The 15,511-nt window shown below is 41.7% G+C and overlaps 8 protein-coding genes across 10 annotated transcripts in view; 5 read left to right on the forward strand and 3 right to left on the reverse strand.

Annotated features, from left to right (window-relative positions):
• Nucleotides 1–15,511, forward strand: part of LOC115436253 (zinc finger protein 883-like) — a 445,178-nt gene that overhangs the window by 395,500 nt on the left and 34,167 nt on the right. The gene's annotated exons all lie outside the window — the stretch shown is intronic.
• Nucleotides 1–15,511, reverse strand: part of LOC115435234 (NACHT, LRR and PYD domains-containing protein 5-like) — a 753,056-nt gene that overhangs the window by 307,516 nt on the left and 430,029 nt on the right.
• LOC115436315 (zinc finger protein 239-like) overlaps nt 1–15,511 on the reverse strand; it is a 364,410-nt gene that overhangs the window by 249,929 nt on the left and 98,970 nt on the right. The gene's annotated exons all lie outside the window — the stretch shown is intronic.
• LOC115436265 (zinc finger protein 345-like) overlaps nt 1–15,511 on the reverse strand; it is a 356,130-nt gene that overhangs the window by 148,678 nt on the left and 191,941 nt on the right. The gene's annotated exons all lie outside the window — the stretch shown is intronic.
• Nucleotides 1–15,511, forward strand: part of LOC115436292 (zinc finger protein 239-like) — a 324,079-nt gene that overhangs the window by 135,137 nt on the left and 173,431 nt on the right. The window lies entirely within an intron of this gene.
• Nucleotides 1–15,511, forward strand: part of LOC115436241 (NLR family CARD domain-containing protein 3-like) — a 1,147,354-nt gene that overhangs the window by 70,291 nt on the left and 1,061,552 nt on the right. The window lies entirely within an intron of this gene.
• LOC115436242 (NLR family CARD domain-containing protein 3-like) overlaps nt 1–15,511 on the forward strand; it is a 329,168-nt gene that overhangs the window by 66,613 nt on the left and 247,044 nt on the right. The window lies entirely within an intron of this gene.
• On the forward strand, nt 4,518–15,283 carry LOC115436277 (zinc finger protein 501-like). The gene is made up of 2 exons (XM_030159083.1): nt 4,518–4,584; nt 11,128–15,283. Exon 2 carries the CDS (start codon nt 11,201–11,203, stop codon nt 12,521–12,523), a length of 1,323 nt encoding a protein of 440 aa, XP_030014943.1. The 5' UTR covers nt 4,518–4,584; nt 11,128–11,200; the 3' UTR covers nt 12,524–15,283.

Genomic DNA, 15,511 nt, shown 5'->3' on the forward strand with positions numbered 1-15,511 from the left:
AACAGACAAGTGAATGTTTTGGGCAGATAGCGGGGTGGACTCTCACGTACCTTCCTTCTCACGAGCTTCCCTCCTCCTCATTCATTCTCCAGGCCGCATGACATGTGCGCATGTGTGTGCGCGCTTTGACAGAGATGAAAGGGCACCATGACCAGGTCCAGTGACAGCCAAATTAAACCACTCTGAACATTTAATATCAAAATTTTAGTCACGAAAATTTTAGTCATGCAGTTTTTTGCGAAAAAAAAAAAAAAAAAACGAACAAAAAGGGCACTTGTAGGCAGAAGATCAAAGCGGCAGGGGCTCAAGCCCCCACGGCCCCCTGCTTTGCACGTGCCAGCTCGGCTTCAAATGTCCCATCACTAGTTTTCGTCCTTCGACCACCGATTCTGCCCGATCCTGTTCAGCCTACTCGTCTATGACCTGGTTTGTGTACCCGACTCTGATTCTGCCTACTCCCCTTGATACCCCAGCCTCCACCAATTACCTGTGCTTCGACCATACGCCTGGATTACTGACCGTGAGTTTTTGCCTGTCCCCCATGTACCGTTGCTTAATTATCTGCTTCTCCGTCTATGACCTGGCCTGTTTTTTGACCTCCCTTTGTTTGTCCCTAGTTGGGGTTCCGTTGGGGTTTTCCTGGCTCGGCCACGCTGGTCGCCAGCTGGTTCCACTCGCGGCCCAGACGTCAACCCCCGGACTCAGTGGCATCACAGAGTTATTAATTCTGTGTTGTGTTTTTGCCATTCTTAAAGTGTTTAATAAACACACTTGACTTTTCGTCTGTTTTGTGGTCTTGCTTTTGGGTTCAGCCTTTGTACTCAGCCTGTTGCAGGAATGGAACAGAACCTCACCTGGTCCCACAGGTTCCACCAGTGCCAGTGGGAGGAGCTTAGTTTGAATGTCTGTCAGATATGTCCTGATGTTAATCTCAGTCTGAGTAGACGTTCTGGAATGTCAGCAGACGTAGACGCATAACATACAGAGAGTTTAAATACTGTGCCTCTCTCACCTCATTTAATGTCATGTATTTAAAAAGAGGTTTAAAAAAATAGAATAACAATAAATAAATTATAAACAGTAAACTATATGAGGATGTAAAGTGTCCATGTCAGTGTGTTTCCAGTAGCAGCAGTAGTGCAGTCTAGTCCTTGTTCTGAGGTCAGAAGGTGCATCATGGAACCAACCAGCAGCAGATATGACAGTAGAGACATGTTTAAAGTGCAGAAGACAGTCAGCAGCTGATGGACAAAACCACAGGATCTGAGTCTGATGTGGAAACAACGGTTGAGGTGGAGTCTGGGTGGAAATGTGGGGGTGGAGGGGGGTGGGGTGGGGTGGGGGAGTGGACAGGGTTCAGAATCCTGACAGTCTGATGGATGAAGGTGTTCTGCAGTCTGGTGGATCAGATCTGGAAACTCTGGTACCTTTTCCCTGAAGGCAGGATGCTGAAGAGGGAGTGGGAGGAGTCTGTGGGTGGGTGGGAGGTGAAATATGTCTGTGAGGGAGGGAGGAGGGACACCCATGATCTTAGTGGCTGTGTTCACTATGTGTTGTAGTTGTTTTGGGCAGGAGGCGGAGCAGCCTCTGTACCACACACATGATGGGGGCGGGGCTTGTGCTGTCAGTTTGTGGAGGAAGCAGAGATGTGTCTGATCATTCTTGGTCCAGTGATGTAGTGTTGTCTGTCCTGTTAGTAACTGGGGGCCCCGAACAACCGCATCTGTTCTAGGTTCTAGGTTCTCTGTAATGGGTCCCCCCAGGAACCTGGTGCTGCTCACCCTCTGCACACTTCTGTTCTAGGGTCTGTTCTAGGTTCTAGTCTATTCTATGTTCTATTCTATGCTCTGTTCTATGTTCTGTTCTCTGTTCTGTTCTATGTTCTAGTCTATTCTATGTTCTATTCTATATTCTGTTCTATGTTCTGTTCTCTATTCTGTTCTATGTTCTAGTCTATTCTATGTCCTATTCTATATTCTGTTCTATGCTCTGTTCTAAGTTCTGTTCTATGTTCTGTTCTCTGTTCTGCTGTATTCTAAGTTCTGTTCGCCTCGGACAAAAAAAAAAAACCCTCTGTGTTTTTGACAAATCGCACCTTGCACACACACACACACACACACACACACACACACACACATTAATATTTTATTTTCTATTTGATTTATAGCAGCAGAATTATATGACTCCTGTTTTTCTATATTCTATTGTCTCCAAAAATTGGTGGAAGAATGTTCAAAAATTCATAAATGCATTAAAGACATTTTGAGGGGTTTTTTTCATCCTGTACCGAACCGAAAAAAAAAAAAAAAGAACCGTGGCGTTCAATACCGAAAACGAGCCAAAATGAAAATTTTGTGTACCGTTACAGGCCTAATATGTAAAAAATAAAATAAAATAAAATAAAATAAAATTATATATATATGTATATATATACACACACACTATATTGCCAAAAATATTTGCTCACCTGCCTTGACTCACATATGAATTGAAGTGACATCCCATTCCTAGTCTATGGGGTTCAATATGACGTCGGTCCACCCTTTGCAGCTATAACAGCTTCAACTCTTCTGGGAAGGCTGTCCACAAGGTTTAGGAGTGTGTTCATGGAAAATTTTGACCATTCTTCCAGAAGCGCATTTGTGAGGTCCCACACTGATGTCGGACAGAAGGCCTGGCTCTCAGTCTGCGCTCTAATTCATCCCAAAGGTGTTCTATGGGGTTGAGGTCAGGACTCTGTGCAGGCCAGTCAGGTTCATCCACACCAGACTCTGTCATCCATGTCTTTATGGACCTTGCTTTGTGCACTGGTGCACAGTCATGTTGGAAGAGGATTGGGCCAGCTCCAAACTGTTCCCACAAAGTTGGGAGCATGGAATTGTCCAAAATGTCTTGGTATGCTGAAGCATTCACAATCCCTTTCACTGGAACTAAGGGGCCAAGCCCAGCTCCTGAAAAACAACCCCACACCATAATCCCCCCTCCACCGAACTTTACACTTGGCACAATGCGGTCCGATAAGTATCGTTCTCCTGGCGACCGCCAAACCCAGACCCGTCCATCAGATTGCCAGATGGAGAAGCGCGATTGGTCACTCCAGAGAACGCGCCTCCACTGCTCTAGAGTCCAGTGGCGGCGTGCTTTACACCACTGCATCCGGTGCTTTGCATTGCACTTGGTGATGTATGGCTTGGATGCAGCTGCTCGGCCATGGAAACCCATTCCATGAAGCTCTCTGCGCACTGTTCTGGAGCTAATCTGAAGGCCACGTGAAATTTGGAGGTCTGTAGCGATTGACTCTGCAGAAAGCTGGCGACCTCTTCGCACTATGCGCCTCAGCATCCGCTGACCCCGCTCCGTCAGTTTACGTGGCCTACCACTTCGTGGCTGAGTTGCTGTCGTTCCCAAACACTTCCACTTTCTTATAACACAGCTGTTACGCCCCGGCCTAGGGGTTCACCAGGGCGAACATAATAGGCTCAACTTTGACCCCTCCCAGCTCCCAAGCACACACGTCAGTCAAAAACTAAAATTCACAGTATTTATTATCAGTATTTTGTTCAACTAAGGAAGGGTTAGGGGAGGGAGCGGCTAAAACAACAAACAAAATATCTTCTTTTACAATTTACTAACTTACCTAACCAAAATAAATGCAGGAAATAAAATACAGAAAACGTACCTAACTACCTAACAAAAACAGGAGAAAATGGGAAAACAAAAGAGCCGACCTCCCCTACCAGAAAAAGGTTCGATTTAACAAAAACTATTTACAAATACAAACAATCGGAGTTTTCCACGAGCACGAAGACTGACGGTCACACACACGAACACAGGGTTGGGAGCTGACAGGAGGCAAGAGCGAGCAAGGATGGGAGCTCCAGGGCCATCTTTAAAGGGCCGGGCAATCATGCTCCACCAATCAGAAACCTGCAACAAACGGAAACAAAAGGGGCACAGCACACCTACAGGACGGGGGGAAAACACACACACTCTAAACAGAAAATACATACATATAAATAGACAAATTATGACCCAGGGTCATAACACAGCTGACAGTTGACTGTGGAATATTTCGGAGCGAGGAAATTTCACAACTGGATTTGTTGCACAGGTGGCATCCTATCACAGTTCCACGATGGAATTCACTGAGCTCCTGAGAGCGACCCATTCTTTCACAAATGTTTGTAAAAGCAGTCTGCATGCCTAGGTGCTTGATTTTATACACCTCTGGCCATGGAAGTGATTGGAACACCTGATTCTGATTATTTGGATGGGTGAGCCAATACTTTTGGCAATATAGTGTATATAATGACAACCCCAAATTCTCTCTTTGTTTTTTTTTTGTTGTAAAAAAAAAGGTAAAATTAAATATATATTTAATTTAATTTAATTAATTAATTAATTTTTTTTTTTTTTTTGCCAACTCTGGTCCACACTTCATCATAGTAGGGGGCGGTAATGCACCTTAACGCTAGAAAACGCGTAAAAACTAAAGAAGAAGAACCAGTTCCGGTCCACTGCTCCACAGTCACTAACCTATCGAGTTGAAGCGTGTTTGGAAGTTTGGAAGCTTCACTGTCTGAGGTAACATCACTACACACAACCGTTGTGTCAGTTGTGCTTTTGAGCAGTGGGGTTGACCACTGAAAGGACTGACTTTATTACTTTGAAAACTTCCATTTTGGGGGAAGGTTTGGTGTTAGCATGGGTAGGCTACTTATGGGACTGGTGCTAACTTTACCAGTTCATTCATTCTGGAATTGTTCTGTACTCGTAAGGAGAGACAATTGAGCATTTTCAGTTTGACTATTCTAGGACTGAGGTCCAAGCAGAAAACAGTGTTTATCTGTGAACACTGTGTGTCTGCCAAGCTCTGCTCTGAGAACACACACAACCAGCGGATAGCATAGCGGCTAACAGCATGCTAGCGTTAGCACGGACGCTAAACTCATTCAAAACTCAACATGAACAAACTCAACAGTATCCTTATAGGACAGGGATTAAAGTTCTCCGTCACCACGACGGATTTCCGTCAAATGGAAAAAATGAGGGGGGAAAAAAGTCATATTGAAGTAACTTCCCCACGCGACTCCGCGATCCTGTCCTGGGTCTGCAGGTGTTTAACACAGGCCCGCCACGCACAGGGGGCTGATAGGTTTAACAGTGATGATAATAAGATGACTTCTTTTTTTATGTCGGGAGGAGAGATTGATGACTATTTATCGTTGGAAGGAAATGCTGCTCATTCTGTGCCTCAGAAACACATGGACAAGTTCAGCTTTACCGAAGTTCAGCCTCCAGCCTAACTTTAGTTTAGTGCTAACAAGCAGCTTTCATTCTGAAAGAACCACAGCGAAAAGGGAAGAAGACAGAACTGATCTACATGTACCTTCATGTTTGGGTTCATAGCTTATCTCCTCTTGCCGGTATATGACTAGTGTGTGTGTTTGTGTTTGTGTGTATGTGCCCTTCCCGTGCGTGCGGCTGTGCGCGCCACGGCCTTACGCGGTTACGCGCCCGACTGCATAAGTGCTTTATTTTGACCCGTTTAGCATCTTATTTCTGTCTGTGTGGTACAGTACGAAGATAAAATTGAATGAATGAGTAACACCCTTGGTATTTGCAAAGCCACTGTATTTTAAATCCCCTCAGAGAGTATCTGTAACGGAATATAATTGCTGTTTCAGTTGACGTAATTTCTTCCAGTCAAAAGAGAACATGATATTGGCGGGAGGGGGTTGTGGACGCAGGTTTGACGACGTACAGATTATTTTGGCTAGCATATACGACGTCATGGACACGTTTGTAGAGGAAGGTGCTGAAGTGGTAACTATTGAGAGATGCATGAAAAATAGATGGAGGTGGGCATGGCTTGATGAGAAGGGAGACGATGGAACTCCAATTAGATCATGGTGCAAAAAAAATGAAGCACCTCCACCTCTACTGCTAAAGTGAAAAGTTCTACTAATGTGCCATGTGTCTCTGGAAAAAAACAGAAGCATACATCCGGAATGACCAAGCTTGAAACTTTTGGTTTCAGTGCCAAAAAGCAGAAAAAATAAAAGATTAGTTGGTTAGGGTTACATTTACACAGACATTTTCCCCAAAATTCATGTGCTGTTGGAGTTGGAGTTATGTTTTAGGAGTTCCTAAATTGTTAAATAAAAAGTTTTTCACTCATTTTTTGCAGTAAGGTTTTCTTTGAGTTATTATTTTCACTTGCTTCAAAGGTTTTCATACCCTTTAAAATTAACCAGAGAGCACCAAAATTGACCTGAAGCTTTAAAAATTTTCTGGGGAGGACCCCCAGACCCCCCACCAATACCACTCATGACATTTTTTCTATCCATGTTACTAATCTTCTACACCTGTACACTCTCCCATTCAGTGTGTTTTACAGTATTGCCAAATTTGACTATATAAACTTGTACAGTATAGTAGTATTGTATTGCATCATTTTTAATAGTGGCCAGTGATTTTGACCAGAAGAAAATTTTCAGTCAGATGAAAAATTTTTGCTTTAATCCCTGTTATAGGATGAGTCGGATGTTACAAAAGCCAAGTGACAAAAGTTTGTTTTCCTTCAACTCATGAATAATAACTTTAATGAACTTTTATTTATCAGAGCTCAGCTCTACAGCAACTCTACAAGCAGATACAGACAGATGGTCAGCCGCGTGCTGATTGGTTGACTGATCCACGTGACTAAACGCTTCCATGCTGTTTATACGTGTACGTGGAACAGTTGAGTTAGACAGTGAAACTAAAGAAAACTGTCCCCACGGACTCTTTGGATTGAAACTAATGCTCCGACTAAATTTAGCTTGTTGTTTATTTGCTTGGTTTCTTAATTTTCTCAACTCAACCAGGATAAACAGGTTTTTTTCCCCAATCGGTTTCTCATGTGTAGAAGTTGTGGTTGTGACCTGATGTGATGCATGGTAGTCCACATGGACATGAATATTCAAATGGACATCCATGGTCTACCATCCATGCTCCTGCATGCACACCCGATCACACAGCTAACATACAGGTGACACGGAGTGGCAGAGAAAACTGCTGTTGTCTCTTTCTATCACTGGGCTCATGTTCACACTGGAAACAAACGACTCTACTCTACTCTACTCTCGCTCCATTGTGTCATGTACTGATGCGAAGTCAGAAATACCCATTTCTTCTAACCTTCTAACAAAAAAAAAAAAAAATCTTGACGTATGATGATTTTTATAGTCGTTTTTTGTGCGTACACATTTTTGTCCATAAGGGTGAGCAGAGGTATTTTTTTGGTCGAGGCAAAAGGGTTAACAAGCCAACAATACAGAATTTGTGGACAGACTATATAGTCCCATTTAAATACAGATGTAGCTCATATTATATTCAGTCTAATCTGTGTTTGATATCTGTCCAGTCTCAGTGGTGTAGTGTGTGCAGAAGGGGTTCATGGGTGTGTCAGCTAAATCTGGTGCCATTTCACTGAGTAGAAGCAAAATGATTCAATTTTAAATATGTAGAAATTTTCCAATTTGCACTTTGCAGACAGTCCCTAAACCTTCACTCACTAACTGGCTCCACATTCGAGGTAATGCCGTCTACTGATCGTTAAGGACTATTTGTTTGGCTGTAAACAGGGTTGTAATTTCTTCTGTGTGTTACCAAAGCTGCATACAGCTGTCATTTGTATCTCAATGATTATTGAGACGCAAAGTGTGAATCAGTCAATTTCTTGCCAACTTTAGCATGGTAAATCTTTGCGTTCTTCACGTAGGCTGCATGTATCTCTGTATTGTATTGAAAGCCCCGAACCAAAACGGTTCCACCCTACTTTTCAGTCACCCAGTCGCCCCAGTTCTCAGTCCAATTTAGTCCTTCCCCAGCCAGCATGTCCATGTGGGCCCCAGAAGGGTTCTATTTGGGCTGTATAGAAGGGTCCCATGTGGGTTTGTCCACAGTTTCCATGGTGACCCCACATGTGTTTGACCAGAGCAGAATCAGAGATCTGAATATGTCATATTATTTATTCTTCACACTATTTATCCCATGATATTTATCTTTCATGTTATTTGCACTACTGAAATTCTATGTTTTACAAATATCTTAGTTTGCAATAGTTTTTATTTTTTAATGTAAATAACTGTGCCTTTTACTGATATTTGTTGTTGTTTTACTGATATTTGTTGTTTTATTGATATTTCTTGTTTTACTGATATTTGTTGTTTTTTCACTGATATTTGTTGTTTTACTGATATTTCTTGTTGTTTTACTTATATTTGTTTTATTGATATTTGTTGTTGTTTTACTGATATTTGTTGTCTGTCTGTAAATTCTTGCACTGAACCTTAGAGCTTTACCTCAGTTTTGTTGTACTTGGTACAATGACAAAAAAGATATTCAGATCTCTGATTCTGCTCTGGCCAAACACATGTGGGGTCACCATGGAAACTGTGGACAAACCCACATGGGACCCTTCTATGCAGCCCAAATGGAACCCTTCTGGGGCCCACATGGACATGCTGGCTGGGGAGGGAACATTCATTAACTCCCTCTTCAGCCCAAACATTAGTGTGTGTGTGTGTGCTGCAGCTGCTCTTACACCTGTGCTGTGGGTGTCAACCTAACTTGACGTGGCTCTGGTGTGATTGGTTCGGTGTGGTGTTGCCTAATTCTGATTGGCTGTTCTTATGTCTGTCTAAACATGAACAAATGAATTTTATTGAAATTGTATCGAGCATGTCTCATATTTCTATCGAGGAAAAGTTATATCGCGAGATATATCATTTTACGGCCCAGCCCTGCTGGTTGCTACGTCATCACAATCATGGACCGCTATCGCCCACCCCCCCAGCTCCAGATCAAGTGTGTTATTAGTGAAATAAATGGCTTCTCCTGCAGAGGTACAGGCTGACAGGGGAAAATGCAGTGTGTCTGCATTTCCTCCATTATAACCCACAGCTCCTAAACTGGGAATATTAAGAACTAGGTCAATAGTATTGGAAGTGGGGCAATACGCATATTCTGCACAGTTTATTTTCAGTTGTTTTTGGTTTTGTATTGCTGTTGACTCTTTCCTTATCTTAGGAAGGCCATTTGCACTACAAGAGATTATGGAAGTGCGCTAAAACTTAGGCCTAAGCATTAAATGACTCAGTGGGAAATGATTCCTTTAAAATTCACTATAGGACACTGTGCACTATATTATGCTGCTTGCTTGTTGCTACTGTGTGCAATACTGTAAGAATTTTAATTATGGTTAAATATTTATTTTCAAAGAAATTACTTGAAGAATTAAGAGCACTGAACTCTTTTAGTTTTGCTTTTTATTTGAATGTATGTTTGATAAAGTTCAACAAAGATGAAGCTGTTAAATGCTACTATATGCAACATTACTTGTTCTACCTCACCTTTCTTCGTCTTTTTACTATTTGTTAAATGTTGTTTTAAGTTCAATAATGTTTCTTTTTTGTTTAAATTGAGACTTGTAACATTTGTTATCATTGTGTCATTTTTATTATGCAAATTGAAGGAGCAAAAGCAATATCATCTCAAGAAAATCGGCAGTCTGTATCGGTCATCGGCTAAGGCTGATGAAAAAGAAAATCGGTATCTGCATCGGCCCTAAAAAATCGACACATCTACATATTTTCTTGTACTTACGTGTATATCAGTTTGCCAAGTCTGGTCCGAAATATCTTTATCCCAGGGTTCGAAACGTCCAGGCCAGGTGCCGTACCGTCTCATGCTCCAAACGTCCAGGGTCTGAAAAGACCTGCTCCTGGCTAGCGTTAGTAGCTAACTTTAGCTAGCTAGTACCAGCACTAAACATTAGCTTATATAACATTACCTGTCTATATGTAACTTTAAAGTAAAATGATGTGTGTGTGTTGTCAGTTACGTTATCAACTAACCATATGGTACTTATTTTAACATAGCTAATTAAACGCTAACGTTACTTGGGTACAATAATGTTCACTTTATTACTAAAAACCTTATGTTTGCTAGCGACTCACTCTCACCTCAGCCTCGTAGCTCCTCTTTTTCATTGACTCCAGAACTTTCCCTGTCAGACTTCCACCTGGCATTAAACTAACTCTTATAATAACAATAATAATAATAATAATAATAATAAATTTGATTTATAAGCGCCTTTCATGACACCCAAGGACACTGTACATCAGAGGATAAAAAAGACAATGCATAGAATACAAAATAAATAAATAAATAGATAAGAGAGTACTTGTAATCCATAAAAAATCTGACAGACATTTGGGATCAGAAATGTTCCTAGTTGCAGCTCAGTGGGAACTGGCAACCTGGATGAACAAACACTACTGACTTTGTGATTGGGAGATAGATGATGGGCGGAGCATCAGACCAAAACACAACCTGACAACAGAGACATTAGTTGTGGGCTGACACTTAGGTTTTCAAATGTGAACATTTTCAGTATTTGAAATAAACATGATTCCGTAATTTTGGGTGAATTCAGGGCCCTTTTCTGATTCCTTGGAACATAATTCTTCCATACAGCTCCTGTAACTCTTAGAACTCTATTTGAGTTCTGACAGATCAGATCTCTTTCAGCCGACTTTGGGAAGTCAGCAAAGTAGGATGTGTGTGTGAAAAAAGGTGACCAGTTCCTGGACTCCAGCCACTGCTGTTTACATTAGCAGCAGAGGTTTGGGCACCAAAGGGATTTGTGATGTCACACTAGTCATCAACATAATAATAATAATGATGATAATAGAAAACATTTGACAGACAATAGGGCCTTAGGGCCCTAATAATACTTTGAATTGGTCTGACTTTACTTTCAATGACCAAACTAAACAAGTTTTTGCAGTGTTTTGTGATTCTGTAACTATTTAAAGAATCTGCCAACACTGGAGAGAACCTGAAATTTTTCATCATCAGTTTCTCTGTTATTATTTGCTTTTTCTGGTCTCATACAGGAAACACATCTCGTAAGGAGAACCCATCAAATATTGGTTGTTTTGAAAATGTCCTGTCGATGACCTAACTAGTTAATTTTGTGTATCTGTTTAATCTGGTCCTGAAGAGATGTGTTTGTTCTGTTCCATTCCATTGCATTTCAGTGACCACCTCCTCTTCTTTCTCTTTATTTTGACGTAGAAAGAAGCCGGAGGTGGATTTTAAGTGAAACCTAAAAGTTGTATCAGACGAAGATCACCTGATTCCAGCAAATATGGATGGAAAACTCACTTGTGACCAGTGTGGGAAGACTTACACCCGCATGCATCAGCTTAAGAAACACCTACGCATCCACCCTGGAGAAAGACCATATGAGTGTGAACAGTATGGGAAGACTTTCACCCAAGTAGCAACCCTTAGGACACACCTGCGCATCCACAGCAGAGAAAGACCATATTCATGTGAGGAGTGTGGAAAGGCTTTCACCACCAATAGTGACTTTAAGACCCACCTACGCATCCACAGTGGAGAAAGACCATATGACTGTGAACAGTGTGGGAAAACTTTCGCCCAGATGAGTGGCCTTAAAGTACACATACGCATACACAGTGGTCAAAGACCATATCACTGTGAACAGTGTAGAAGAACTTTCACCCAGATGAGTAACCTTAAGTCACATCTACGTGTCCACAGTGGAGAAAGACCATATGACTGTGAACAGTGTGGAAAGGCTTTCACCACCAATAGTGACTTTAAGAAACACCTACGCATCCACAGTGGAGAAAGACCTTATGACTGTGAACAGTGTGGGAAGACTTTCACCCTCATGCATCACTTTAAGACCCACCTACGCATCCACAGTGGAGAAAGACCATATGACTGTAAACAGTGTGGGAAAACTTTCGCCCAGATGAGTGGCCTTAAAGTACACATACGCATACACAGTGGTCAAAGACCATATCACTGTGAACAGTGTAGAAAAACCTTCACCCAGATGAGTAACCTTAAGTCACACCTACGTGTCCACAGTGGAGAAAGACCGTATGACTGTGAACAGTGTGGGAAAACATTTACCCACAATCGTAGCCTTAAGACACACCTACGCTTCCACAGTGGAGAAAGACCATATTACTGTGAACAGTGTGGGAAAACTTTCACCCGCATGAGCAGTCTTAACATACACATACGTGTCCACAACGGACAAAGACCATATTACTGTGAACAATGTGGGAAGACATTCGCCCACAATAATAGCCTTAAGACACACCTACGCTTCCACAGTGGAGAAAGACCATATGACTGTGACCAGTGTGGGAAAACTTTCACTGAGAGGAGCAACCTTAAGAGACACCTACGCATCCACAGAGGAGAAACACACCAAAACAGTTTGAGTGTTACAAATGTGAACAAAGATTCTTGCCACACTCTTCTCTCTCCTACCATCAACACAGATGTGAATCACCATCTGGACCAAACAGTACCTCAGCATCAGATGACAACAAGAAACGCAGTGTCTAAACCAGCAGCACTGACTTCTTCTGACAAGAACATCACACTTAAAAACCTCCAGATCTGGCTCCATAGAGTCCAGATGTAAGGCACACCTATGCACCCACAGAGGAGAAAAACCATAAGATCGTGACCGGTGTGGGAAGGCTTTCAGAGAGAGAGAGATAGATAGATACTTTATTAATCCCGAGGGAAATTCAAGTATTCAGCAGCTTTGCATACAGTACATTACAAAAAACAGACAGACCCCCACAAAACAAACGTAAAAACAGTGGGTTTATAACCAGGTTGACATTAAGGTTAGTATATATACTTTAAAATACTCTTGCTAAAGAACTACCTCTAAAAGAGCTTCAGAATCAGAATGGCCTTTACTGTCATTTGACAGCACAGAGTACATCAAACAAAATTAAGATCGATGATTAGGGACATCGAGCCACTGCAAGTTCAGTCGCGCCACCACAGAACCCTTTTCTTCAAAATTTGCAGTGAAAAACAGAGGATAACGCAAGCACGAACATAAGACAGGTCTCACACACTATCCCCCAACTGCGTCACCACCCATTGTAATTCCTTCACGTTGTCACTCACCGCTCTAAAGTGCTCCTTAATTTCGACCGACAGCAGCGGGGTCTCTTTGTGTGCTGCTGTCTTTCCAATTTTGCGATAGACCAGGGCAACTCCAAGACCAATTAGAAGGTGTTCCGCTATCATAAATCCAAATAAGTAGATGTCTTTGATATCCACTGACAGACGCACCACCCTCCACTTGTCCCAAGCGTCAATGGTGTATCCAGCTGCAAAAGTTCTGTGAGGGCAGGCGGGCTCCCCAGGGCCCATCTTCCTGGGTGAAAAAATCTTGTCAATTGAGCTGAATGACCAGTTGATCAGTTCCATATTTGCTGTTCGAGAGCTCAGCAAGCAGGGGATCCAAAAGTTAAAGTAAGTCAGATGAGACAACTGCAAGGGCAAATCAGTAGGAAGCAGAGTGGGGGAGGAAGAAACAGCAGGACAGCTCAGAAAACACGTCTGCTCTCTTTGAAGGACAGTCAGAAAGACTTCTGATTGTATTTACACATTTCAGGGCAGTGATAGAAAGTGAAACAGTGATTGAAGTGATCTACAGTGGTCTGAAAAGTAGGTGTAGTCCAACTACAGAAGGTGCTTTGGTGTTTTCCAGTGTCTTTGTATCAGTCCTAATGTGGTCCTGACAGAGACCCGGACCCCCCCCGACCACTCAGTGATCAGTTGTCCAGTCTGATGTCCAGGAGGATGACAGAGTTCCTGAGCCTGTTAGTGGAGCAGGTCAGAGACGGCAGCCTGGAGCTGAACACACTCCTCTGTCTGATCCCAGTCCTGTGCAGAGGATGCTGGGGGTTGTCCAGGATGGACACGATCTTCTCCAGGTTCCTTCTCTCTGCTACTGACACCAGGGAGACTAGCTCTGTGCCCACCACTGAGCCAGCTCTCCTCACCTTGTCTGAGCCTTGTCTGCATGATGTTCTCACTGTCACGTTCACCACAAGAACTAGATGTACCCATGTGATAAGTGCACCAAGATCCTCTGGTCGTCCAACTTCAAGTGTCACCAACAGACTCATACTGGACAGAAACCTTACCAGTGCAGATTTTGTGACAGATCTTTTATCACAGGTTCATAATGTACCAAAGAAAAATGTGCCAAAACTTTCCACAGAGGACACAAACTGAACATACTGCTACTTATTGACTTTGTGGACATTTAATCAGTCACTTGTTGTTGTGATTCTGTTGCTGGTTGGGGTTCTCACCTGTTCATTGTTCACAAATGAAACCAGCTACTCCTGTAACAATTTTCCACAATTGTTCTGTGCAGTTTAAGTTCAAGAAAGGCAACACCGCCACAGTTATAAAATGAGAGAAAGCAAAGTATTGCAGACCGCCTTTCTTTTTTCCAAATGTTACTTTTTATTATGTGTATTCAACATGCTGTGGTGAGATTTTTATACTACTTTTTCCAAAATTACACTTTTATTGCATGTAGAGTTTAGGACTTTGAGATTTTAGGCATTTGATTCGTTACCACGAAATTAGTGTTTTTGGGGGGGGGTTTTTTGTTTTTGTTTTTTTGATGATTTTACTTGGAACTGGATAATGAAAATTACAGAAAGTAAAGAAATTTATACCTACTTTAAGGTACCTTTTCCAAAATGTTTGTAAATTATAGATAACTATGTGAACTTTGCATGTCTTTTTCTTTGATCCATTACTGACAACTCTCTTACTTGCACTAAATATTCTAATAATCCATCCTGAGCACATGGTTCCATAACATTGAAGTTTACCAAGTGTACACAAATATGAATTAACATCAACTTATGTATTGATGAAGAACAGGGTGGGTCAGAATTACTAAAATGTATTCCCTTTTTTTGAATTTATTAGGTGTGTGGAACAAACATTGGGCGCATGTCCAACAGAAATTTTGGTTCCACTGAATTATCTAGAATTTTTTTAATCCAGTTTCCTTCAAATCATCCTCACAAGAATACCTATGTGATTTCATGGCCTATAGATACCTGTAGGAAGTAGTGGTTTTCTTCTGCTGCCATGCAGAGTGGTGGCTTCCTCACACTCCTACCAAATGAGGTAGAGAATTGGGTGGAGGCTTCTGTGTCTGACTTTATCTGATGGACTGAATGTTTGAGTTCCCTCCTGAGGAGATGAGCAGTGAGACTGAAGTTCCAGCAGAGTGCACAAACTGTCATCTTTTGTTAACAATGAGAAAAGAATAACATTAAGGTACTCAATTTGACCTTTTTCTTGTATTAGCTATGTTGTATATAATAAAGTTGTAACTGGAAACTTATGGGTTTTTTTTTCTTCCAACAAAATACTCTGTACTTTTGAGACTATAGTGGTCTCAGTGGTTCCAAACTTTTTTTTTTTTTTTTTTTACTCCTGACTCCATTTTAACATCACAGATTTCTGTCGACCCAAGACATTCAAAACAGACTCTTTTTTTTTTTTTTTTTTTTTTTTTTTTTTTTTTTTTTTTTTTTGGAAAATTGAACTGTTTTTGATCCTGTAATAGTTT

The sequence above is a fragment of the Sphaeramia orbicularis genome, chromosome 16 (assembly GCF_902148855.1).
Source record: "Sphaeramia orbicularis chromosome 16, fSphaOr1.1, whole genome shotgun sequence".
NCBI classification, from domain to species: domain Eukaryota; kingdom Metazoa; phylum Chordata; class Actinopteri; order Kurtiformes; family Apogonidae; genus Sphaeramia; species Sphaeramia orbicularis.

Bases quoted from the DNA above. Each gene is read 5' to 3' on its own strand.
- LOC115436277 (XM_030159083.1), top strand. From the start codon at position 11,201: ATGGATGGAAAACTCACTTGTGACCAGTGTGGGAAGACTTACACCCGC.